This window comes from Rhineura floridana, chromosome 14 (assembly GCF_030035675.1).
Source record: "Rhineura floridana isolate rRhiFlo1 chromosome 14, rRhiFlo1.hap2, whole genome shotgun sequence".
NCBI classification, from domain to species: domain Eukaryota; kingdom Metazoa; phylum Chordata; class Lepidosauria; order Squamata; family Rhineuridae; genus Rhineura; species Rhineura floridana.
Genome location: NC_084493.1, coordinates 22,354,171 through 22,382,008, shown reverse-complemented (window position 1 = coordinate 22,382,008; position 27,838 = coordinate 22,354,171). Strand labels below are relative to the sequence as shown.

The 27,838-nt window shown below is 41.1% G+C and overlaps 1 protein-coding gene across 9 annotated transcripts in view; it reads right to left on the bottom strand.

Moving 5' to 3' along the window:
* Positions 1–27,838, bottom strand: part of NEO1 (neogenin 1) — a 178,624-nt gene that overhangs the window by 63,424 nt on the left and 87,362 nt on the right. For all 9 annotated transcript variants that reach the window (XM_061594751.1, XM_061594759.1, XM_061594754.1 and 6 more), the window contains exons 3-7: positions 20,627–20,902; positions 19,713–19,866; positions 16,389–16,525; positions 9,974–10,128; positions 6,329–6,449 (exon numbers count right to left, since the gene is read on the bottom strand). In XM_061594751.1, coding sequence (XP_061450735.1) covers positions 6,329–6,449; positions 9,974–10,128; positions 16,389–16,525; positions 19,713–19,866; positions 20,627–20,902 — 843 coding nt within the window. The remainder of the gene's footprint in view (positions 1–6,328; positions 6,450–9,973; positions 10,129–16,388; positions 16,526–19,712; positions 19,867–20,626; positions 20,903–27,838) is intronic.

The following is a 27,838-nucleotide window of genomic DNA, read 5'->3' as shown; positions in this document are numbered from 1 at the left end:
CTGGGGGAGGTCCAAAACAAGTTTTAATAGTCAAGGTTCTGGGTGTGGAGAGGGATTTTGCAAGTGAAATGAGGGACAGAGGAGGACGAACAAGCAGCCAATCTTGCTTCCTTAAATTTCATTAGCCCTTAGACATTACTGCTTGCCTACACAGGCCACCCAAAAGCCCAAACTTGTGGTGCTGCATACAGAAGAAAGGCTGACAATTTGTATGCCAAAGATGCACATCTGCATATCCCCGGCAGTAGCGGGGTGGACATTTTATTTAAAACATTTTTAGACAGCCCTTCACCCTTTTTAGGATTTCAGGGCAGTTACAGTCAATAATCATAATAAAAATACAATAAAGCAATTAATGTAATCAATCAAATCAACTAGCAACAGATTAAAATGCCTGTGTAGATAAAACCTTTTACCTTGCACTGGAGAGGTCACTCAAGGGAGGACGCTCCAAAGCATACCACCCATGAGAAGGCCCTCACTTTTGTTGTTGAGTATCATACCTCCAATGCCAGAAAGATCTCAAAACATGGGCAGAATGGTATGGAAGGCCAAGTAGTATGGGGCTTTAAAAGATAAATGCCAGCACCTTGAATTGGGCTCAGACGTATTAGACTTAATTAAGATATCTAGTCTTTTTTCTTCACAGAAAGTAAATCTTGTGTGTAGTACCACAATAGTGAATATTCCTTTCGCTGTGGCACCCCCCATTTTAAACACACTCCTCAGGGGGCTTGCTTGTTATCACTTCAGATTTTATTTGGTGAGGCTTTTTAAAGAAATTTGGTTTTAGTAATGTGTTTGTCTGGTTTTGCTCTTCTGTTCCTGCCCTTTTATAAATATATATGCTGCTTTGGGAGGCATTCAGTTTTGGCAGAAAAGACAGCCTCGCCACCCCTTAGCAATCTTCCAGGCTAAAAAAGAATCCTATGCAAATCTTAAATCTTTTACAACTGGGCGATTTTACACAGTGTGGTTGGTTACTTATTTGCAGCCCTCCAGATGTTACAATTCGCATCAGCCCAAGCCAATATGGCCAATGGTTGTGAATGAGGAGAACTGTAGGCCAACAACATCTGGAAAGCCACAGGTTCCCCAACCCTGCTCTAGCACAATTAGGTTGAAAGACAAATTGCACAAAGGTCAGGTAACATACTGACAGTAATTAAATCATGTTAGGTTTTCTGATTTTTTTCAGTTTGGAAATATGTATTTACTTTTTTCACTTATGTCCAAATTTATACTGAACATTTTACAACTGTACACAAATATATTCACAATCTTTTCAAATAATTCTTTCCCTTATGAGACAGCAAAACAATTACTGTCTTTAATTAGTTGTCCAGAGAGTTGACTTCAATATTCAATAAATAATATCCTTTTTTCTTTCAAATTGTATATTCTCTGTCCCCCTTCATTAACCCTAATGAAAACTCATTAACGCAGCCATTATGACTAAATCCTATAATTTGATCATCTATTCTCAAATAGAAGGAACGTTATTTTGTTTCCAATAGCAGACTAATACTACCCTGGCTGTTACAGCCACATTAAACAATAATAACCATTTCCCTTTAGAAATTACATCCTCCTAACATGTTATTAGAATAGAGTCTAAAGTTATTTCTTCTTTTAACATTTCTTTTATGTTCAGTATAATTTTCAAGTGTCATCTGGAAGCAATTGTTAGTTGCCATAAGTACTATTTACAGATTTGCTTCTATTTCAGAGGCAATTCAAGGTTCCTGGCAGCTGTGAAGCATATGTAAAGATGGCTACCAATGAGTGAAATGAATAAAAAGGAAAAACTGAAGAGGTGAGAGGTGAGAGGAAAGAGTGAGAAGAAAGAGTGGGAGGAAAGGTCAGGTGAAAAAAGTTACGAACACTGAATTAATAGCACAGCTATACATTACAACTGCTGCAGGGAAATACAGGTATTTTATACCACACTGGAGTGATTGTAACATGTGGTGCTGCCCTAAATCTACATTAAATGCTAAGGAGAATGAAGACTGGACCTTTTTTCATTTTTCAAGTTACATGATGTTCTCAAGCTTGATACAGACTTAACTATTGTAACACAGATATTATGGGTATGCATTTTTATTTTGCCTCCTGTTACTACTATGCTGATTTTTGTAATCTATGCTGAAAATGTAATGAAATTCTTATTTTTTTAAAAAAAAATCTGAATAGTTGACTGCCCTATTTAAGCTTCGTGACAGAGTGATAGATAACTGTCCCGCAAATCCACCAGTATAATGTTATGCCATTTTGTTATTTGCCAATTTGGGAAAGAGCATGTTTTCAATTTTCCTGTGTAAACTTTTAAAGGAAATCATAAAAGTGTGATAAAAGCACTCCTCCCATACTCGTGACATATTTTGTTTTAAAGGAAATCATTAAAAATTTCCTGTCATGTTCAATAATCAAAAAGGGTGTGTCACTATCAATGCATCATACACTGAGAATTCAGAAAGGAAAGCACCTTTTCCTATCATTTTAAGCAGAAGTGATTCTGTAATTTAGATAAGATACTGGTGTTAACATAAGAGTAACACAAAGGCAGATGATGTTTTTACAGAACTATTCAAGTTACAAATTTATCTCCTTCCTTTAGAGACGACAAATCCATTGACAGAAACTACACTGGCCTCAAACAAATTCTATCAGAAATTATGTATGCCAAAATGGAATAAAAAACAAACAGTAATTCTTTAAGATGCTTTTTCCCAATATCATTTCCTTAAGATTCAGAAAAAGCTAGCATAGTCATGCATACTGTTATGTAAATATAAATATCCTCCAACTGAAGTTTTAACTCTGGGATTCATCCTTTGAGCAACTGTGAAATCTCCAGAAGTGCAGCAACAAGAACTTATTGGTTCTGAACACAGTATACACTACTGTACTGTAATATAGTAGTTAAAAAAGATCACATAATTTAGTCAGATTCTTATTGCTTGTAGCCAATGGCCACTATAACATAAATCACAAAAAAAAACATAGCCTCCATAGCTGCTGCAGAAAGCTGCCCACGGAGACTGTTTCAGGTGGTCCAGAGCTTGGTGAGGCCAGCTGCGCCAGACCCGACAGAACATGCCTTGGCCTCCTGTAATGACTTTGCAAAACATTTTGTGGACAAAATCGATTACATCAAGAGTTCTATTCCCCCTGCCACAGCCTCAATAACGGAACCAGAAATGACCATCGAACCCTCAGGGTCTTGGGCAGAGCTTGGAAAAGTTACTTTTTTGAACTACAACTCCCATCAGCCCAATCTGGGCTGATGGGAGTTGTAGTTCAAAAAAGTAACTTTTCCAAGCTCTGGTCTTGGGATAGTTTCCAGCTTCCTTCCTCTGAGGAAATCACCAGGGCCCTATCCTCGCTTAAACCAACTTCTTGTATACTCGACCCTTGCCCAGCATGGCTTATTATGAGCTGTAAAGACAAACTTGTCAAGTGGATTAAGGCAATGGTGAAGGCCATCTGCCATTAAAGAGGCAGTAATAACCCCAATTTTGAAAAAGGCCTCCTCAGACCCCTTGGATTTAAACAACTTCCACCCAGTTTCAAATCTGCCATTCCTGGGAAAATAGGTCTAACGGGTGGTGGTGATCCAATTACAGGCATACTTAGATGTAGTGAACTACCTTGATCCATTTCAATCGGGATTCCGACCCAGACATGGGACAGAAACAGCCCTGGTAGCCCTGGTGGACGACATGAGAAGGGCACTAGATAGAGGGTAGCATACCCTCCTTGTTCTCCTGGACCTTTCGGCAGCCTTCGACACTGTAGGTCACGATATCTTGTTAGATCGCCTTGAGACTCTGGGGATTGGAGGCACCATTTTACGGTGGTTCCACTCCTTCCTCTCTGGGAGATACCAGAGAGTGGTACTGAGAGAGGAGGTCTCAGAGCCTTGGCCTCTTACATGTGGGGTACCACAGGGCTCTATCCTCTCCCCGACGTTATTTAATGTCTATGTAAGGCCACTGGGAGATATCATCAGGAGATTTGGACTGCAATTCCATCAATACGCAGATGATACCCAGATTTTCCTCTCATTTAAGTCCCCCCTCACCGGTGGCGATAGAAAGGCTATCTAACTGTCTGATGGCTGAGAGGGATTGGATGAGCAGGAGTAAACTTAGACTGAATCCCGATAAAACTGAGGTTCTGTTGGTGGGTGATAAAGAGAAGCTGGGGATTATGGATTTGGTGCTTAATGGGATACAACTGCCCCTAAGAGACCACGTCCGGAGTTTTGGGGTCATTCTTGACTCCCAGCTATCCATGGAGGCACAGGTAGCAGCTGTTAGTCGGGCTGCGCTTTATCAACTTCACCTCATTCGTAGGATATGCCCTTACCTCCCGAGTCACCTGCTCCCTAATGTGGTACATGCTCTGGTTCTGTCCCGGCTGGACTATTGTAATGTGTTATATGTGGGTCTTCCCTGGAGAACGGTCCATAAGCTGCAGCTAGTGCAGAATGCGGCGGCTCGCCTGATTAAGGGCTGCCGCCACCGTGATCATATTACCCCAGTACTTAAGGAACTGCACTGGCTACCGGTGGTTGCTAGGGCCAAATTTAAGATCCTGGCTTTAACTTTCAAGGCGCTCCACGAGGCTGGCCCACTTTACTTAAAGAGTCGCCTCCACTCGCACCAGGGGCACCGGCTTACAAGATCGTCCTTGAATGGTTCGCTTCTTATTCCCCCAACAAAAGCAGTGAGATTGGGGAGGACACGGTCCAGAGCTTTTTCAGTAGTGGCTCCCTCACTTTGGAATTCTTTGCCAACTGACCTCCGTCAGGCCCCTTCCTTGTTATGCTTTTGTCGGGCCTTGAAAACCTGGCTCTTTAACCAGGCTTGGGAAGGGGGTTAGGGTGGCAGAGGATAGTTCCGTGGCGGTTTATTCAGTTTTTAAATTTTATACTGTTTAATTTTTGAATTGTTTTTACATGGATTGTATTGTATTTTGTTGTACGTCGCCCAGAGTGGCAGATTAACCTCTGCCAGATGGGTGTCTAACAAATCTAATAAATAAATAAATAAATAAACAAACAAACAAGATGATCCAAAAGTAAGTTAAATCAGAGTCAACAGTGTTTTGGATCAAAAAAGTAGCTAGTAACGTTCTTGTTACTAGTGCATATAGAACTATCCTATAGACAACAAACTTATCTATATTGGCCAGCAACCACCTAAATTGGAAGTAATCCAATGACCTGAAAATTCTGAAGCGACTAGAGAAATCCAGGCCTACATGAACTGTATAAAGGGCAACACAAGATATAGTGCACAATGTCTTTGATATGGCCTGATACACGTATGCAGAGATAGCTTATTTGTTGGCCTATTAAACAATTTACTGATCACATATTATGTGGGCATAGTATATCTAAGTTGGGTAAAAACATGTCTTAACGGAAAAAATTAATTGTCACAAATAAGCAGTCCTTTTTAATGTTCAAATTTTATTTTTATATCTGAAACTGAGGTCATATATTAAAAGTTCATTTTGTCACCTTCAGGTTTATAAAGGTTTATAACATTTTAATAGTTTAGTTTAACATTTAATAAGTTTTGCAGCCAGCCAAAACCCTTTTTCTTCTTGGAGCTGTCTTTCCTGACTGTGCTGGTTTGTTTGGAACAACTTGTACTCTAAACAATTATAACACTGAATAGACACTGAACATCTCTGAACATCCTTGTGCTCGCCAAGACATAGGAAGGACTGAATTAGCTGGAATGCTTAGCCCACTGTGAAAATGTACTTTGATGTGGAGTACTGAACACTGCCAAATTCACCAGAACATGATGCAGAAAGTACAGTACCTATGCAATGCCTATGCAAATACCTGTGCAATACTGTAATGCCTATGTCATACTATATCATACTGATGTGTTAACTCCTGATTGGAGGATGCTAAAGTCTTTGTCCTTTTTTGTGGGGAGGGGGGTGAATTGCCGATAGTTGCTACAGTATAACTAAATTGTAATTTAACTACTGAAAGTTGTCATTATTCACTTTATCAATGTCATTGACTGCTACATTGTTATATAATGCTACAGTAAAGCAATGGGGTGCTTTTGATCTATCGTGTTCACATGATGAAGGAATGTTCTGCAACACACAAGTATGTTTCAAACTGAAGAGAAAGCATTTAGAAATTTTATTTTACAAAAATCATGAATGTGTAGCAAGATTAAACAGTTGCTATCCATATCTGAACAACAGACAATTCTCTGTGAAGAAATATGGTCATAAGCCTGACATTCTTCTGACCCACTTTTGACAATATATGGTCCTGCTTTCTTACCATGATCAAGTATTATCAGCTGGGCTCCAGCCTGTATATTTCCCACATCATTGTCGGCAATACACTGATAAAATCCTTCATCCGACTTCACCAAACCCAAAACTTGTAGGTTATGTTCATTCTAAAAGAGAACACATACACGGCATAATCACTATTTCACTAAAAAGTACACGTCAAAACTACGATAGTTTCTCTCTTTTTTAATAGTTTGCTACTAGCTCATTTGGGATTATCATTAGCTTAAGGTGAGAAATCCAAGCCCTGCACATGCAGCCTCTTTGCTGCTATATCCTTTATCTGAACCAGGAAACTATGGTTAACATCTTCAATACAAGCCAGGATATTAAATGAACTTCAAACTTCAGTTTTAATATCTTGACTTTTTCTGAAACAGTTTTCTGGTTTGGAAGAAATGGTAAAACTATTAGAGGCTTCCTGGTTTAAATTTTGGCTCACTTAAAGGGTTTGCATGCAGTTAAAAGGCATGTTCATAGCTGATATGATTATCTGAACACCACCTATATCTCTACTGCCTTTTTTTCTTACTTACAGTGCAATCCTAACCCTATCTACTTAGAAGTAAGTCTCACTATTTTCCATAGAGATTGCTCCCAGATAAGCATGTACTGGATTGCAGCCTTAGTCTCCAATGATTTCTAAGATATATTTCATAACCCACAAACATTCCCTCTTTCCTATATTAGGTCTAACTTGCACTTTAAAATATTAGTTCTTTTAAGTTATTACTCCTTCTTTTGGATTGGACAGAACATTCTCAGTGGTAGCCCCCTGCTTTTGGAGCTCCCTCCCAAGTGATATTTGATCTCTTCCCAATGTAGAAACATTGTTTTTGGGGGGGAATAAAGGCATTTTTATTTGTCCAGTCATTTGAATCTTCAATTACTTGCTTCTGGGGTGCAGTTCTACAGATGTTATTATCACTGCTCTTGATTATATCCAACTTGTTGGTTTTTAAAGATGTTTTATAGTTGTATGGGTTTTTTTCTCTACTATTGTTGTAAGCTACCCTATGCCCTAAACTGGAGGAAAGGCAGGATATAAAATTGATTAACGAACAAATGAACAAAAATGTCAAAAGTTACAGAGGGTGTCATTTCATTAGTACCAGTCAAAGATCTTTTTATCTTCCCACGCTTTTTAGATGCAACTTAGTGTTTTGAGCTGTTTTTAAAATTTTGTGGCCTTTTAGCTTATTTAGTTGTTATATGTACAGTAATTGCTTGATTCTTTTTGTAAACTGTCCTGGAAATATGATTGAAAAGCAGTATAAAATTGTTATTATACCAAGGGCAGAGGGAAGTCCATTCCCTACAGAGGACCTTGAGAGCAAGAGACCTTTGGTGGGTGGGTTTCCACACTCACGCACACCAATGCTGTCAGAGCAGCCAATCCAGTCCACAAGGAGTCTCTGAGACTAGACTGGACTTGCTGCTTTGGCAGTCAGAGCTCACACATGCTGACAGAGCTGTTAATATGACCAATCTGCAGCTGTGAAATCCTCTATGATCCTTGGCTAACAAAGGCTTTGCTCCAAATTGAGAGCTCTCCTGGCATTACAAATCTTATGTCAGCCACAGAAATAGCAAACCTTCAGATTTTAAAGTCAGGCTTTTATCAACTCCTGAAGTTAGTCTGAGTTCAGCTTCGAAGAACTTCACCAGCATCCCTAGTTGCATCGCATCCTACTGTTTACTCTTTGATCTGGACACAATCCTTTCCTCTCTTCTGATAATTAATTCACCCTCAGCTTCACTAAATTTCTTTATCTAGATACTAGCTATGGCCTCCCAAATTTATATAATTAATATTCTCTCATTCTTCTAATTTAGAGGTAAGGACTCTGTGGTTCTCCAGATATTGCTGGACTGTATTTCTCACCCTCCCTGACCATTGGCCAAGCTGGCTAAGGGAGTTGTGAGCCCATCAACATGTGGAGGGCCACAGGTTCCCACTTCTGTCCTAATACTTCACATTACCTCTTTTTCTAACCCAATCTTGCCATCCAACATCTAGAGTTTCTACGTGCTTTTTCCATCTTTTCCCCAGCTTTGGCTCAATGCATTGTTCTTGTATCCATGCTGTTGAGGCACTTTGGTATAAACAGATCAATTGCTGGTAGTCTATAATTTCTTTCTTGTGCTTTTCCAACTAAATTATTATGATTTCATTGCTTTTGTTCAGAAATCCTCTTACCCTTATCTGTATGCCCTCATCTTTACTCTGTTTCTTGTCTTTTCTTTCTGTTTTCCCAGATGTTGACTTGCCTAGTCCTGACCTGGTGTCAGACTCGGTGGACAACCAGACACTCCACTGGTCAAGCACCTTAAGGAGCAGGCAGTCTCCTGGAACCAGTGTGGAGGCTCCCCTTGAGGAGGCCTCTGGTGGCATACTTGCTTGAAGCTGTCAGAGAAGTAGGAGGTGAAGTCACCCCTCACTCCTTGAGAACGCCGGTGCCCAAAGGACAGGGCACAGCCTGGCAAGAACATCATAGCATTTATTTATGGACCAAAGGTTGTTGTGTGGCTCATGTGTAAGGAATCCATGGAACTACTTTACTGTAAACAGCTGGGGTTAGGGTAGGGGTTAGGAAACCACAGTAAATAAGGTGTCCTCTCTCTTGAGCCTTCCACAACAGTCACACGGGTCCTAGTCACCTTGTTCTTTGGAGCCTTGCTGCTGAGTCTAGTTCCCCTGCTTGCTGTGCTGTATTTTACTGAACTCCCTGTGAGACTGATCCTGGGCTGTTTCCAGACCATGTTCCTGGATCACGTTTTGGACCTTGTCTGATTGAGACTACACTGCAGCTTAAGCCCTCTTTGGGGTGTTTTCCTAAAAGGCTTATATCTCCTGGGATTGAGACCCCAGGCCCCTGAAGCACAAGAGATGTTTCATTGCTGACACCATTGATCAAATAACTCTTCCATTACCTTTCTCCTCTGTGGCTTATCTTCTAGCTGTCACTCTTATACCAGAACGTCATCTCCTTTATCTACTGCTGAGCTTAATTTAGAAAAATTGATTCATTCAGTTAGGTCACTTCATGAATTCTGTTCTTAGGACTCTCCAGAGTGACAGTAGACACTTGAAACATCTCCTGATATATGCATGTTTTAACTATTTACTGCAGCCACAGAGTTTCCAAATTTGATTGGAGCTTGGGGGAGGGAGAGGTATGCTGCACTTTTTAAGCCTATTTTTCCATTGCAACATAACACACACTAAAGCTGGGCAAAATACTTCACAAAACACATTCACATGAAGCATTAGTAAGTTTTCAGTATCCTAGCATCAGGATGCAACCCATTACCACACTTACAAAGTCTGCCATAATTGTTCTACTGGTAGAGTACCCTTAACAGCATGGGTAAAGCTTTTATGACGAACAGCTTTCCTACTATGCTGAAGTTAGAAACCGATGTGCTAAAAAAAAACCCTTTCTGCCTATCAGGCTAGACTATTATGACTAAGTAGTTATTGGAGAATTTTAAAAAGTTTAAAGATCAATAGCTTTGCGTCTGAAACATATATTGGTTAAGGTACCCAATTGAGCACTATTAAGATTTAGTAGAAACATTTAGTTTTAAGGAAATCAACCCACAGGATTCATACTAGACATATACTTACTACAATTTTAAAGTAGTCACTAGGGATCACCACATCTCCATTCTTTACCCACTTCACTGATGGAGTTGGCTTCCCAGCCACATCACACTCGAACACAATATCCATGGATTCATGAGCATAGATATTAGAAGGTTGCTTCAGAAACTCAGGAGCAGCTTTAAATAAAAAAGAAAGGCAGTTGCTGATCAAGTGTGACATACATTGCTTGACCATTTCATATGACAACATGGAATAGAAAAGCAGCCTACATATATACTTTTAATAGTATATGTGAGTGCCAAAGAAATCTATTAGAGAGATTACCAGCTTTCAAACATAACTGCTATCGTTAGAAAGATCATCCTTAGTATTCTCTCATTCCCCATCATAGAAACACGCCTTTGAAAATAAACATAATCTTGATTAGAATTGTCCCGACAATTAAGCAACTAAGGGTGCAAGCCAATATATACTTACCTCGGAGTAAGTCCCACTGAATCCAATGCAGCTTACTTCTGGGTAGACATATTGGATTGCAGCCTAAAACGTCAGCTGGTTGATGTATCAGTTGAAGTTATAGCCTTAGTTTTAAATATTTCTCTTACATTTCAACAGAATGAAAAATAGGATTAAGGCTAAGGAAGGTATTACAGAGTAACAGAACCTAAATAAAAGCTGCCCCAAATTTAACATTAATGGATTAATCTATCAACTGCAATAGGACTGAAATGATCTGTGGCAAATGGAAAACAATTTAAACAAATTAGGATTGAACTAATCTACAATACCAATCAAACAGCAGGAAAATGATCTCTACACATGTACATTTCAGTTATATGCATGCAGGTGGGAAGGAGTAACAATGAAGTAAACAAAGATGTAAAATAATAGCCAGGTCTGAAGCACTTTGCTTATCAAACAATATGAGCCAATAATATTTTTAGTTTCTTTGAGTAGGTCTAAATACAAACCTACTGTTTAATGAGAGTAATATCATTCTCACCGCTATGCCTGAATTTCATCCTCAACTGATCTTGGAATTAAGTTTTTTTAAAAAATTCTTAGCTGTCAAAGGATTATTATTTTTTGTCTGGTCTGGGATAAGTAGGGGGCAGAGGAAGGAAAGTTATTCACTAAAGATGAGCATGAGAGATATTCAGTTCATTAGACATTCCCTCTTCATTTAAGAAGTTTAAATGTCTTTGGAAGTTATTTTTGTAGCCAACTATATTAATATTCAGAACTCAATGCAATTAGGCACAAGTACAGATGTTTGTGGTAAACAAGTTAAGCTGATAACCAGAGAGCAAATAAGACAATTACATAAAATAAGGTTTTAATGGAAAGAGTGCATGTTTTAGCACCAGACAATTGCATTTCAAAGCAGCCTTAGAGGTTTCCTTTTTCCACTTCATTTTTCCTAGTGCTATCATCAGCCAGCTGGATAGATAAAATGAACAACTGTGTTTAGTGTGATAGGTTAAGATGATGCACATTTTATTATGCTTTCATACCTAGTGGAAACTATGCAATTCATGAAAAGAATCATACATCTGCATTAAATCCTTACAAGACCACTGCCTTTCATACGTTTTTAGTAATCATTTACAAAAGTGACACACTGCCATTCTTATACCAACAGAAAATAAAACATTTTAAAACTTCCCTCTGACTGAGCCTTTGGCCAAATGGATGATAACCTTTGTGATTTGCAACAAGTGTTACAAGACCAAAGCAAAATATCCGAACAACTTGCAGCAGCTGGTATAAAGCTTAATTAATATACAGTAGGGCCCCGCTTCTCGGCATCCCGCTTTTCGGTATTCCGTTAATACGGTGCCAGTGGGATGATCAGCTGGGGGGGCTGGAGCTCCCCGTGGTCCAGCTGATCTCACCAGAGGAGGGGAAGATCAGCTGTAGAGTGCTACACCTGATCTCCTCATCTTCTGGCGCGATCAGACTCCTGTGCTTGAGCTGATCGCGCCGGAGGAGGGGAAGGTCAGCTGCAGAGCGCTACAGCTGATCTCCTCTTTTGGCGCGAGCTCGGGCTGATCGCACTGGAGAAGGGGAAGATCAACTGTATCACGCTACAGCTGATCTCCTCAGGGCAATCAGATTCCCGCACTCCAGCTGATCCTGCTGGAGGAGGGGAAGATCAGCTGTAGCGCGCTACAGCTGATCTTCTCCTCTTCCGGCAAGATCAGCGGGTTAGGTTCCAGACCCCGGAGCTACAGCTGGTCCACTTTTCGGCAGTTTTTGCTTTTCGGCGGGGGTCTGGAACGTAACCTGCTGTATGAGTGGGGCCCTACTGTATACAGTTTTTAAGAAATCCTAGCTGAAATGTAGGTGAAATTAGCAAATACAATCCCCTTAATGTATTAATGTATTAATGTATCCACTGCAGTAATTTTAGACTCATGGTCAACAGCTAATTTAGCCATATTATTTGTCCCATAGGATTTCTCAAAAGCCCTTACAAAAGAAACCATTTTGCAAAATGACGTGTCATTGATAACATGGTTTTAAGTTTTTTAATACTATTTTATAAAATTAAACAGTTTCAGAAAACAACTGAAACTACTCTAAACCTATTCCTTAAAGATAGTTAACTAAAAATAGAACAAAACAAAATAAAAACAAATTAAAAGATTAGATAATTCTTGGGAGAAACCTGGTAAATAAGGAAGAATTCCCAGGAACCTGATACAGGAAACTGAACCCAATTAATCTTGTTAGATCTTTCTGCAGCTTTGATACAGCTCATCGCACCCATTTTTGGTAAGGGAGGGCCCTCAAGGGTGGTGATAGGCAATTACCTATCATGACCAAGGATGCTTCCAATGTGGTTCCACAGGTTACCATTGTGTTCCCAGTCTTGTTCAACGATGTGACTTAGAGCAAACTGATATTCCTGTCACATCTGGGGTTTCATCTCCCGTGGAGCCCTGGGGTAGTCCTGAATTTATCAGTCTACGTACTCAGGTTGCAACAGTAGCTAAAATGTTTTCTACCAGTTTCTGAATAAATGAGAAAAAGATCCCATGTTTCAAAATGCACTCAGATTTTATATTTCTTCTCTCAGTTAAAACAAATGTGCTTTGAATGCTGGCCATGCAGATTTACAGAAGAACATAAAAACTTATATCCTGTAAAACTGAATGACCAGCATTCAGAATACATTTGTTTAATTTGATATACTTAGTATTTCATGCTTAATGGGAGACTTAAAAATAAATAGGAAATGCCATTTGATGTGATCTGTAACATGCTGCTCAGTTGAAAACTGAGAATTTCCATGTAGTTTACGTCACAGTATTTGCAGGAACCTCTGGAGACCCAAATTCAGTCACTGAGAAATATAAAATACTCCCCAGCTGAAAAGTGAACTTTTAACCTTGTCCACATCTGTCTATCTCCATGTTATTTCCTGAGTTAAATTGATTAAATGAATACCACCTTTTTATAATTACGTAAGGGAAATCTATTCACTGGCTAAATGAGATCAGACTACATCCCCCACTCTGCCCCAATAACTCTGCCATACACATAATTTTAATGTGGAAGAGAACACCACACACATACACACACAAAGCCTTTTCTGTTGGTCTTCCCTGGTGGAGAAGTGATTGCTGCCCCATAGAAAACAATTCAGGTATCCAAAATGTTAATGTACTGTGACTAGGGAGTAGTGGGAATTCAAAAACAAAAGGAAGCAGCCAGGATCTTGCTAGCTCAATCCTATTTCATGTTTGTAAACGTTTTAAAAATTATTTTGCTGGTACTTATGCAGATAGTTTGTTATTGTTTTAATAATTATCATACCCATGTTGCAGGATGAAAGTGTGGGTTATGCCAACCCTGCAAAGTAACCCAATGTTGTTATACCTCTTTTGCTAGTGGTGGTGGGAATCAGAATGCATGACAACCCATAAATGTAATCCAGTGCTGTTATTCTGGGGTGGGTGCTATGAAGTTGATTGTCATAACAGTGCAATTAATTAAGGATTGGAGGGGTGAAGGGAGTTTTCTGGATGTCAGTCATACCCATAGATGGACAGCAGGTCTACCCATTGTGAAACAATGGACAGGTAGACTTGGAATACAAATGTCTCAGAAGCCAGGTGTACCAAGGCCTTGCCTGGTTCAATCACTTATCTATCAGAATGGCAGACTTGTTCTCAGATGCTAGTTATTTGCCTATGTTTGTTTGGAGTATTAATTTTGCTCCCCACTGAAAAACTTCCTAATGGACACCCATGATTAGGCATTATTATCCCCCCTCAAAGGAAAGCTGTTTCAGAAACAAAGGTGTATTGCAAAAAGTTTCATCTAAATACTGATCCAGAAGAATGCAAGTAAATACCATTTCTATATGCTTCCTCAGGACAACACCGAAGCAGCTTATATAGACGGACTGAAGAACAATGTGTTATCTGCAAGAGCTTATTCAATCTTCCTTACAATGGAGAAAAGGAGGGAAATGAAGCTGTCTGAATGGTTAAAATGTAAGACCTAGACATAGGCCCTGTATTTAACCAAATTATAAGATCATGACCCTTACATGCTTTATCCAGGACAAACTTGGCCAAGCAAATCCATAATCAGTCTTATACAATTATGTTTTCCCATACACTCTTAGTAAATGATTCACTTCTGCTTGTCAACAAGACTCAACTGGAGATAAATGGAGGTTTCTTCTTAAAATGAGTATTTTTAAGGCCTTGGCAAGTAAACATTGTTCCCAGATGAGCAGGGATTGACTCTACACCTTGGAGACTAGAATCTACCTGAACGGATGGACTGACGGACTGACGGACTGACAGAAGGAAGGAAGGAAGGAAGGAAGGAAGGCTATAAAATGTTCCTGTGTAAGTCAAATGGATAAACAGCAAGAGGAAGTCATAGTCTGGCATAGTTCTTCATTACACCAATCAACCAATTTCATCTCAAGTGAGGATTATAATGACTTACTATAACAAAAATTAAGACAGCTCTCAACATTCCAATATATTCAAATCACTCCTTTTCCAACCCTTGTTTCTTAACTTACAATATACATGCTTTTATCAGCTAGTCTTTCATTAAGTCTATTATAGGTGTTCACCATTTAACACCTTTATTTAATCCCAAAGAAGTGAATGGCTTTCATTTACTCCTGAAATTGCATGATGCGGATGCAATGGGGGATTATTAATCTCTGTGCACAAAGGGCACATTTCACAGCCATGGATCCCCACAATATAGGGGCCTTGCCTTTATATAAATACTGCCCATCATTACAAGCTAGTCAAAATATCAAATATCAAGGATCCCACACAAAGTTGTCCATGAAGTGTGCTTGTATTAAATATTCCATAAACATTGGCATTGATTTAAAAAATTGCCACTGGGGAAAAGAAAACTCATACACATGGGCCCAGTTTACATGGAACACTAAACCATGGTTGGTTTAGCTTAATTGTGGTTTGTTTGCAGGTCCAAACCCTACTATAGTTTATGTGGACCACAAACTAGAATATGAAAACAGGGTTTGAAGTTTAATTATGAATCTCTGTGTTAACCATAGTTTCATGTTGCATCTGAATGTATTATCCTGGCTTATTCTGGTGCCCCACCCCAAAGGCTCACCAAGTTATAAAGGAAGCAAGGAAGAGCAGTCAGAATACAAAATATTAGGCAAAACAAGTAATATTTGTTTTGCTAATCTGTGGTACTTGATTTGTTCAATAAACCATGGTTTAGTATTACATGTGAATGTGGTCATAATCTTGCTGTCTTGTGTAGTTATTTAACGTAAGCAAACATGGAAGGTCCAGCATCTTTTGAGCCCAACTACACATGCATATGACATTGCTGGTCTCTCTCTCTCTCACACACACACACACACACACTCTTCTTCCACATTGCTACTGCTGCTTACACAGGAGAACCAGGGAGAGAAACAGGAAATATTTCAAAATAGGTGAATGCCGGCCACAAGTGAGGATGGAGACACATCTGCAACAACAGAGCCCCCAAGCAACAATCTTCACTAGTTAGTAGCTCTTTTCAAGATCTGAAAGATACTGGGGAAGAGACTGATATGTCCTGTAAATCTAGCACTTAGCACTGAATCTACATTAGAATGAGTGAGATGCTCAGTCTATCTAGTTCAATGTTGCCTATACCACCTGGCAGGAGATCTTCACTGTTTCAACATGGACCTTCCCCAGCCGTACCTGAAGATGCCAGAGATAGAACCTGGGATCTTTAGCATGCAAAGCACGTGTTCTATCACTGAGCTATAGTACCTTCCGTGTTCGGGCCCAATTTACCCCTTATATCATAAGGGATCACTAGAAATGGATGCACCTCATCTGTCCCACTCACAGAACAAAATTCTATATTCTAGAGTGTTGTGGTTTTGACTGTACTATCTCTCAAAGTATTTACATACCCTGTACAATAAGATCAGCTTGAGCTTCAATTGTTTCATTCCCATTATCTGCAATACATGTGTATGTTCCAGCATCATCTTCTGTGATATCGTTGATCTTCAGAATCCCCCCAGCCAGCAACAAAAAATTTTGAGAGCTGTGCAAAGCAAGACAAATTGGTGAATTGATTTTTTGAGAAGTTTGCAAGATTCTGATAGAAGATAAAACAACATTCCTGAGCAGTATGGACTAATGTTTTAAAACCTTCCCCACAAAACCATTTCCAACCAATTCAACTAAATATATTCTGGTTACACCAATCCATTCCTTTGCATACTTTTTTTTTGTAAATCTGCTCAATTAAGTTAACTAATATACTGTCCTTTACTTTGTAAAAAATACTGAAAGCCATGCTGCACTAGATCAATATTTTCACAAAAATTATCAAGGCATGCACACTCAAGAAAAACAGGATAATTGTATGTTGATGGAAAGGAAATAACAAAACAAAGCAAAAAGGACAACAGACAAGGCTAGACAAGAGATTGCATATAAGATTTATCAATGTGAACAGATAAATACATATAACATATCCACTAATAAAAAACTGTTTATACTTTTAAGCGTTGCTTAAAGGATAGTAAGATCTATACGTGATCCAAACAATAGTCAGACCAATACAGGACAGACATCCCAACAGACATCATGGGGAAGTCCTTTGCAGCACTGAACAGGGCAGAACTTACCAGCAGCATGTTCCATGCAAGATTCATTAATCACTTAGCTGTTTTACAAGAGTAATTTAAGTTGGAATTCAGGAAGAAATTAATTCCCCAAGAGAACATCATTAACCCTGAACTCGAGCTATGATTATTTGTTTCAAAACCTGAGAGTGCCCCTTATTTCAGGCATATATTGGCTTGGATCTAAAACATCTTCTGTGCAAACAGAACTTATTAGGGAAGGAGTGGTTGCTTATTTTACCTAGCACCTGAAATCCACATTCCTCCACCACTACCCCCAAAAAACCCATATTTGAAGGACGCTAACTCACCAATAATTTAAAGGGGTATGGGAAGTTTAAAATGGCAGGGGAGATGCAATAAAAGGAAGGTTAGTCTTCCTTTATTTGCACAGCAGAATCTTTGAATCCAAGCCATTGTCCTGAATATGAGTGGCTGGCTATTCCATATATTCCTATCATCTCAGATATATTTGCTTTATCTGCTTTATCTATGTTTTATAGGTTTTACTTATTATTTTAAACTTTGGTTTTATGATTGTATTTTGTGGTGGGCCCCACTGATATGGCGGGTTACTTTCTGGACCCCCACTGTAAAGCAAAAACCGCCGAAAAGCAGAACTCATTGAATAGAATGTCACACGACACCCGAATACCGCCGTAAAAGAGGAACAAGCGCTATGTGAGTGGGGCTTTAGTCTAATTGCATCTGATTGAGACCACTGCATTAGCGAAGCGCTGTAAAGCGAAGCACCGTAAAGTGGGCCCCTACTGTATATATCAAATGAATATAGTTATATACGAGCAAGTGATTTAAGGTAATCAAGTTTCACGCACCCCAATTGTTTTAGCTATCTATTGAGTCTTTCCAAAGTTGTCTCCAAAAAATTTCTGCCACAGAAATAAAAGCCACTTTCTCAGATCTCCTCCCATTAGCAAACAAAATTTCAATTTTTGTTGATTTGACAAAAAATCAAAATGTGAAGGAAACTGAAAAATATGAGAATCCATCCTCATAAACAGTAGAGAAGAAGAAATCTTCCATTTTTATATTCTGTAACATCTTGAATTAAGGATTTAGAATAGGCAGCTAAAATAATAGCCAAGCCTCATTGTTTGAAAGTACCCAATGAAACATACTCTGCACCAAACCACAAATTTCTAAACACTTGCAAAGTCATCAGGTTCACATCCTTTTTAGAAACAAACAAGCTCAGATTGATCTCTAATGCTTGAATAACAGGGTTTTTTTATATAAGATTTTATATCCTCTAACATTTCAAGATATAACCTGCCACCAGTTTACTACCACTTCATTCTGTTGCATTTGGAGATCAGGCCTAAATCACAACAAAGTTCAGGGGGAATCATTCCTCCTGAAAACCTCAAAAGTGCAGGATATTCTTGTGCCCCCATTTTTGAGGCCATCTAACTTATTTATAACCAAGTGTACAGTAGCACACAGCAAAGCATTAACAGATTCCTCCACATTGCCTATATGAGTTTCTAGAGAGTTGAGCTGCTTTTTAAAAAGGTCAAGCCAAGCCACTACCCTCCACTTTAATGTCACCCATTCTACAAGGATCTTAGTATTTCTTCCAGCTTATAGACAGCACTGTCTTCAACCTCCCACAGTACTAACACCAAGTATGGCAGCAACAGTTGCAGAAGTTGCCTTGATGGAGTGGGCCAAAATCCCAATATCAAATTTAAATAGCATTTCAGTCCTACTGTTTAAAGACTTGAGCCATTGATGGCCTTGTCCAAGCAGTGAAAGCTCCAAAACCAGCTGCTGTGCTGCTCAGATGTTCAAATTTTGCTAAATAATTAGGCAGCTAATAGTCATTTATCTGGTGATCACACTCCCTTCCTCAAGTCAATTTGTAAGCACTTGTTATTCAGAAATGATAAGGCATTCAATACTTCGGGTCCTCCAGCTGGCTAGGCTTGCCTACCTTTACCTGTGCTGCTCTCTACCTAACTTCCTTCCATTGTAAATTGATATGCTCAGGGAAGCTGACCTGCCCCTCCTTCTTTTGTCATCTTCTCCAACAGTCCAAGGAGAGAGGAGACATCTTTGTCTTTGCTCTCTGTCCTGAGTCATGAGGGCAATACCCAAGTCTGGGCATTGCACCTCCTACTTAGTTAGAACTAGGTATGCCTTTCCTATCTACTATGTATTTCTATAAATAAAGTAGCTTTTCTTATTTTACTAAGTCTCAGTGATTTAAGTCTCAGTGATTTAAATGCAGGGTAAAAGCCTGCTACTTAGGTAAATACATATACTGGCACACACGCAGCTACATATTTCCATAACAATAACATAGGTAACAGAATAGACAGCTGCTCATAGCCATCTAACATCGCAGTCACCACCATAGAGTGGGAAGAGGAGGGGAAGGCAGACGTAGGCAATACTGTTGTAAGGAATGTGGTTGCACTTGATTACCACAAGTCCACCCTGCAATCTGGCAGCATAATCAGTTTTTTGTGACTTCATCCACAAAGAAATGGTACCAGAGAGACTGGGGCATATTAGGATGGAAAGTGATAGCACCATGGTAAGAGCAGATGGAATACCAGAGCTACTACTACTACCCACCTTTCTGTAACAAGCTCTTCTTCATTTCTTGTCCACCTGATAACAGGAATGGGAATGCCTGCAGCAACACATGGCAAAATGGCATTCTGCCCAGTAACTTTGGTAAGTGATAAAGGCTGTCTTAGGAACACCAGATTTGAGGCAATTTCAGATTCTGCAAATATTGTAATCAGAAAGCCCAAGGTTATTATATTAAAAAGAAATGTAAAGTGATACTAACAAAACACTAAATAGGGATGCAACGCTCTCTAAATGGCTGCTCCACAGCTGCTTCTTCACTTACAATGACTTTTGTCAAGAAATAATCAAATTAATTTGTGTTAGAAAATTTTCCTCAGGAAATGACCACCATCAGTACTGAAAAATGGACTGCCTCAAAGTCAATTCTGACTTATGGCAACCCTATGAATAGGGTTTTCATGGTAAGCAGTATTCAGAGATGGTTTACCATTGCCCTCCCCTGAGGCTGAGAGGCAGTGACTGGCCCAAGGTCACCCAGTGAGCTTCATGGCTGTGTGGGTATTTGAACCCTAGTCTCCCAGGTCGTAGTCCAACACTCAAACCACTACACCACACTGGCTCTCTACCATCAATACTAGACAAAAGTATTTGACATGGGCACAAGTATTAATCTCAGGCTACTTTGCTGTCGTGACCAACCTTGCAAAAATTTGCATCACAAGAAAATTCTGTTACTATTCAAGAGTCTTCTGATCTGTGGCGTGTCATAGAAAACCAAGGCATTTAAAGTAATCTTTTAGGAGAATAATTCCCAGGTGACTAGAGAGTAGCATGTCATTTAAAATTAGCAACCTCAAACAGCAAGTTGCTGGAGCCTGACAGCAATTAAATAACACTACTAGTGATTTGCAAGGGAGAACTAGAAGACAAAACCCGAGCATACATGCTCGTACCTGGAAGAACTTTAATTTCTGCTTCATCACTGTATTTGGGAGCACCACCAATTTCAATAATACAGCAATACGTTCCACCATCCTCATCCGTAGCATTGCTAATAATTAAAGCTCCACTTGGCAATTTGAATACACGGTCATCCAGAAAGAGCGGCTGATGATCTAGCTCCCACCTTACAAAGGGTGTTAGATCAGCATTGACTTCACAGTTAAGAATTATGCTGCTTCCTCTGTAGACTGATGCTGATTCCGGCTGACTGGTGAATCTTGGAAGCCCTAAAAGTAATAGAAAAAGGACATACATTAGATTGTGTGCTTATACTTTTCCTCATTTCTTCTTCCTTGAGGCAGTATACATGCTAACAATGCAGCAGCATATTGCCAGCCATATTTCCTTTATGAAAAATAGGCTGACTCATTAACCTATTGTCCAGAGCTGCCCATAAGTATACTTCACTGTGAAACGCAAGCTTGTCTGCTTGCAAGCTCAGCTATCCAACCACCTTTGATTCCATTACCCCATAATGAGACAGAGGATACTGAGTTCATGCACCTACTCTAAGTTACATATTTGACTTAATTATGATGTAACTGAAGCTGTTCATTATGAATTAGAAGGCGAAAGGAACACTTTTAAAGGATGATTGTGTAGAACAGAACAAAATGAAAAAGTGGTAGCAGAGCGCTACAGTTCCTGATTTCACAGGGAAATACTGCCACACGAAAATCTGCAAACACAGTCCATCTACTCTCCCTCCAACAATTAATCTAAAAAGTATATGCAGAAATCCACCTGGACAGCTGTGCTACTCCAATGCTTTCAGTTTCTCTAACTGAGATATGTATGGTATTTCAGACTACCAGTGAATCCACAAGCTTACAGGGACCAGCACGGGAATGAGACAGTCTATGGAATCTGCATAGCTAGCATCCTTTAATACAGGGGTGGGCAACTTCATGCCCAGCGGTCAATGCAGCCCTCCAGGTCTCTGATTTTGGGCTCTTCACAGGCCATGCCTCCTTTCCAGGCCACATACCCCAATGGCCCTGCTCTGCACCCTCCTCAAGTGCTTTTGCCTGCTCGGAATGTGTTCTTGAACTGTGATAATGCTTCTTGCTTGCCTGAATGGACTATCGCAGTGGGGTATAGAAGTATCTGGCTGTTGCATTGTTGGAATAAAATCTACTGTACAAATGTGAGTCACATCTGTTACATCAGCGCTTTATTTGCTTTTAGCCATAGGCCATTGCACAGCATACAACAAACAATTTAAAACCATACGTCCATTAAAACCATACAACTTAAAATTTGCAATCATTACAAGGTTGTGGGCATTTTGCTTTTACATAATTTGCTCTTAGCTTTTTTGCAGCTAGGGCAAAGTTGGCCACCGCAACTGTTACCTGGTTGTGCTCATCGGCCAGGAGCTCGGCTACGAGGATGTTGCAAGGTAACCTCCCTTTAAGGTTGATTAGAGGTGCTAGGAATTTGTGTCTAGGATTCCTATACAGGGGGCAAAAGAGCATGTAGTGCACTAGATCTTCAGGCACCTTACAGCCATGAACACAAATTCGCTCCTCTATTGGAATACCCCGATACCTGCCTTCAAGGTAAGCTGTAGGCATTGTTTGGAATCTGATTTCTGTGAAAGCTCTACGCAAAGGGGCACTTGATAGGGTGATGAAGTAGGGTGGGACAGCATGATTGGGTTTAAGCAAGGGAAACCAAGCTGAAAAAGGGGCAGCCATTATTGTGGCCCTGTCTTAAGAACATAACATAAGAACATAAGAAGAGCCTGCTGGATCAGGCCAGTGGCACATCTAGTCCAGCATCCTGTTCTCACAGTGGCCAACCAGGTGCCTTGATTCACGTCATGGTTAAAAACCCAATTACGGAGCTCAGAAGTATTTAAATCTAAGAGTTTCCTATGGGAGAGGTTGTAGGTTTCAATTATTGCCTGGCAGCATTGAGCCCAACCCCCAATCTGGTGCTGCTCGTGCCAACAGAGTTTTATAAGAGAGGTATCCTCCAAGATAGAGATCTTCCTCCAAAACCTTAAGGAAGCCAGATCAATTTTTGCTGCCAGCGAAGGGAGGCCTAATTCGGCTCTTAAATGGGCCAACGGTGTGCCACAAAGAAGTCCCAGGATCTGTCTCATAAAGGTGTTTTGGAGGGCCTCGAGTCTAGATTTAAGTGAACGGCCCCAAAGCTCTGATCCATATAAAATTTTTGGTAGGGCTTTGGCCATAAAGATTTTTAACATCGGCATGACCAGCTGGCTCCCACGGGCATAGAAAAACCTTCTTATTTGTCCTATCACTCTAGAGCTCGTTAAATTGGTGACCTCCAGTCGGGATCTCCACGAGAGTTTATCACTAAAGTTTATGCCTAGGTATTTAAAGGCCTGCACTTGATCTAGTGATTTCCCATTTAGGGTCCAGTTTGTTTTTGCCTTCTTATGTTTCCCACATACCATGATTTTGGTTTTGGAATGGTTAACTTGCAGGCGCTGGGCCTTGCAGTATTCTTCCAAGCAGGTCAGCATTTTTTTTAGTCCTAGTTTATTTAGGGAAAACAGGGCCAGGTCGTCTGCATATAATAGCAACGAAATTTTCCTAGGTCCCACCGATGGATGAAAGAAAGAAGGGGAGGCCATTTCGGGAATGATGTCATTTATTAAAAAGTTGAAAAGAAAAGGGGCCAATATGCACCCTTGTTTAACACGTCTCTCTGCTGGTATTTCTCGAGAGAGTATTCCATTCCTCCCAAGTCAGACTCGTAAAAAATTTGACTGGTGGAGAGATCGAATTAACCACAATTGTCTTTTATCAACATTGGTTTGTCCTAATTTGCGCCGCAGCAGCTCCCTGTCAACGGAGTCAAAAGCTGAGGAGAAGTCTACGAATGCCACATAAAGGGATGCGTTTGGGTGCAGGGTAGACGTTTTTATTAAGTGCTGGAGAATATAAGCTTGGTCGACTGCTCTCCTACCTGTCCTAAATCCAGCCTGTTCTTGATGGATAATAGAGTACTTGGAGTCCCACTCTAGCAATTTGTTTAAAAGGAAGCGCCCGTACAATTTAGATGTCACGTCTAATAGGCTAATAGGCCTATAATTTCAGGGGTCTGAGGGATCGCCTTTCTTGAAGATGGGGACTATTATACTAGTGCGCCAGCCAGTAGGGATGGCGCCGGTGGAGTTTATGTGAGAGAAAAGTATAGCTAGGAGGGGACCCCACCAGAGAATTTCAGAAAGAAGTATCTCTGGAGGCAACATGTCCTTCCCCGGTGCTTTCCCGGCCCGAAGGGTCATAATCAACTCCCCTATATCCGCGCTGGAGACAGGGGGCCATGATGGAAGTATGACCAGATCGTCGGGGGGAGACAGCGGTGGTGATGGCTCACTCCCGAAGATGGCACAGAAATGTGAGACCCAGATTTCTGGAAGAATGGGGGGGATGGGCACAAAATAATTTTGGGTGAACCTCCCCTGAATTAACCTCCAGAATTCGGGATCATTTCCTTGAGATAGTGCTCGTCTCAGGGCCCGCCAGTTGTTGGTAAAAAAGATCTGCTTTTTTCCTTTAAGTAGCCTTTTATAAGCCCTTTTTAATGAGAGCAGGTGAAGTGTGGCTGCATCAGAATTATCTCGCCTGGTAGTTCTAATTTGGGCACATAATTCTCTTTTCTTAGTTCGGCATTCCCTATCGAACCATGTTTTAGGGCCGCATGGGGTCCTGACTGGGGCTATTTGAGTTACCAGCGGTTTGAGCATGTTGATGGTTTTCTCATATATCCTGAAAATGTCAGCTGGGGTGTCTAAGGCCAACTGGCGAAGCTCTAACAAAGCGGTCGACTCTAATAATCATCTTACAGCCGACCCAATTTCTATTGACCATTTAAGGTGCTTTGACCCTTGCAGACTGTCCAGCATCGGGGCAGATGTAGATAAATGCGAATGACGAGAAAAGCCACTGAAAACAAGTCTCAGGGGGAGGTGGTCGCTGTCTGGTCTGGCTTCGACAGAAAATTCTTTAACAAAAGCAACTAAGGGAGGCGACCCAAGGATATAGTCCACTACACTGGCGCCTTTCCCTGAAATGAAAGTATGAAACCCGTAAGTCCAGGTACGAACCGTTAAAACAAATTAACTGGGATCTAACAATCAAGTGAAACAAGGTGCACCCATTTTTGTTGGTAGTCTTATCCCGGGACATCCGAGGTAAGGTTATCAGATTGTCCGATGAGGCCCAAAGGTTATTTTCTAAGCAGGGGTAGCTGGCACCCATTCTTGTGTTTAAGTCTCCGCCAATAAGGAGAAGATGGGATGGGTAATCACATAAAAGGTTGTCCAGATGGTTTTCCAGTTCCGACCAGGTGGACAGAGCTAGACAGGGATGCAGGGGAGGAAAATATACATTTAAACATATAAGGGGGGGGAATCAGAAGCACGTATTATTAAAGGCAGGCAGATGTCAGGGGCTGCTCCCTGGGGCTTGATGACGAGTACGTCCAGTGTGGTAGCTATCAAAGTTGCTAGGCCGCCACTACCACAACCCACAGCTGCGGTTCTCTTTGGCAGCTTCTCCCAGGTCTTGAAACCCTGGAGAAAGAGGTAGTTAGTGTCTAAAAGCCATGTCTCTTGAAGACAGAGGATATCAAAAGATTGTAAAAAGCCAATCAGCTCCAAATCCGCCGCCTTATTTTTCCAACCTGCGATGTACCACGAGAGGAAGTTTGTATAAGGGCCCTGCATTTCAGGACGGTGTGACGCCCATCACAGACGGCTCTTAAAAGTTTTCTGTTTTTCCGGCAGTGATGGAAACCCAAGGGGGGACAGTGGGAGAGTGGAATCTTTAAATGTTTGGTTCCGTCATTGCATTGAGTTTCCCAAGACGGAGATTTGCTCAGTGTCCGGGTTTAAGATGCTGACATTTGAGAAAACTAGGCCATGAGGGCACACCGAGGAGCGTGGTCGAGGCACTGGCTTCCCTGGGCATCCCAGTTCGCCGGTGTCCAGGTAACACATTTCGAGCCAGGAGGGGCCCTCCAGGGGGCTTAACTCCATGGCTTGAGTGCCTGGCCAGGGTCAGGCTCCCCGGGCTTTGAGCTACGTTGTTAAAAGAGATCAGGTTTATTTCAGCCGTTACCTGGTGGGTGGTGCGGCTTGGAGGTATTCCGCTCAGAGGGTTATCCAAGTTTCCAGTTTGAGCGGCAAGAGGTGTCAGGGATTTAAAGTGCGACAGCTCACCTCTGTGGGGGGGAATGTTGTTACCAGCTTGCAGATCTCCCAGAAGCATTTTAAAGCAAGCCAATCTAATTACAATTGCTGTTTGATCGTTCTTTGGTAAGCCGCAGAAGGACTCGATCAACTGGGTTTCCTCCGGATGGAGTGCCTCAACGAAGAGGTCAGATGCGGGATCTAGGTCTTCCGGTGAGGGAATAGTGCAAGTGGCCAGCTCTGTGTGGGGCACATGGCTTGGCAGATTTCTGCAGGTTTCCGGCACCGTGGCACTCCTGTGGATGGTTGGAGCTAGGTCAGCAACACGTAGTGATTGTGGGGGAGCCACATTCACAAAAATCTGTGTGATTGAGATCCCACTGTCCACGAAGGCGGCACTGCTATCATAGACCACTCTGGCTAAACTTGAGTTCATAAACGAGACGATGGCACATGCGGTCCTATAATTATTAAAAAGATAGTCAATAAGTTTGATGTGAGATATGCGGAACTGCCCAGGGAGAATAGTCTCCAGGAGGTCCAGAAAGTGAAGTTTCCGATGGTGTGGTATTTGGAAACCGGGCAGCTTTGGATAGTTTATTAGAACTAGCTTATCCAGAATCAAAGTCAGATTCCACTGTGCTTTAATTTGGCATCTCTGGACCTCCACCATGTCCGATCCGGGGATGAAGGTGGTGCAATGGCCTTGAGAATGCCCCAATGCGTGGACAGATGGTAAAGGGGGGGGATCAGGCACTTGTAAGAGTGATGGAGGGTTAGCCTCTTCCGGGGAGTTGATTTCCACCTTCCTCTTTGGCAGTTTTTTGGAAACCTTGACTGGATGTATCTCGAAGGGCAGGTTGGAAGGGTCAAGTAATTTGAAAAGTGGTTTGTAATTCAGTTTCTTGTACAGGGGTAATCTTGGATTTTTTATGTTCTTTGACTTGAAATTTTCTTTGGGCGTCCTCGGTTTATTTTATGCTTAGGAGCTCTTAACCTTGTTTGCGAGTCTGTTGGTAAGGACCACCTCTCTATCTCCAGTCCCTCGGGAAACTCTCCCGATGGCGTTTACCAGGGTACTCAGCAGGCTGTTACATTCAGTAACGAAGGATTTAATAAGATCAAGTTCCTCCAAAATCAGGAAAGACCAACCCGCTAGGGGAAAGTTTTTTGTATAAGGTGGAGAAGAGTCCGGCGTTTTTTTGGGAGTTTTAAGGGTTTCTTTAAACGAATCACTCCTGGTAGGTGCAGAGTTTATTGGAGCCAAAGCTTCTATATGTACCTTGTCCTTGCCCTGGGAGTGGGGCTGAAAATCTGCATCTGCTATTTCTTTAGCTAAGTTCGAAAGGGAGGGGACATCACTTAGCCAGAAATTGTCACTTTTGTAATTTAAGGACCAATCAAGAGTGGGGTCCAGGGATGGTTGTGGAGAGAGCTGCGACACCTCCTGAGGTTGAATCTCTTCATGCTTTGGCGAAAAAAAATGTGTAATCTTAGCCTGCCGGTCGTTCGAAAGGGCCTCTCCTGTTTGAGGCATTATGCCTAGGTCTTTATACCTCTTTCTTGTAAGTACCATAGTAATATTGGGCCTTTGGCACTCTAAAGCTCAGGGTGGAACGCAAACAGAAAAGAATAGGAGAGAACTGTTTAAAGTGTGGCAAAACTCTGTCTTTCCCTTTAACTGTCTTGCGATAATAGTCGAGCCGGAGTCCTCCCGCGTCATTCTACCGACGGAAGGCTTTTCTTTCTGCTGACTTTCACTTTTCGCCCTACAGACTGTCACCAAATTAATTTTATTTTCTTACCTACAAGTCATCTCCCCCAGCGTGGAAACTTGCTTGCCGGGGTGGGAGGGTAGATAGCTGTTAAGACTTCAAAGGCTGCTCAGGAAGCCGTGGGGGTAGAGGCCTTGAAGATTGGTGAGGTGAATAAACAAACAAGCGGTCAGGCGAGAAAGTAGTCCCTTTTGAAACAAGACTAGCTTGTGTCG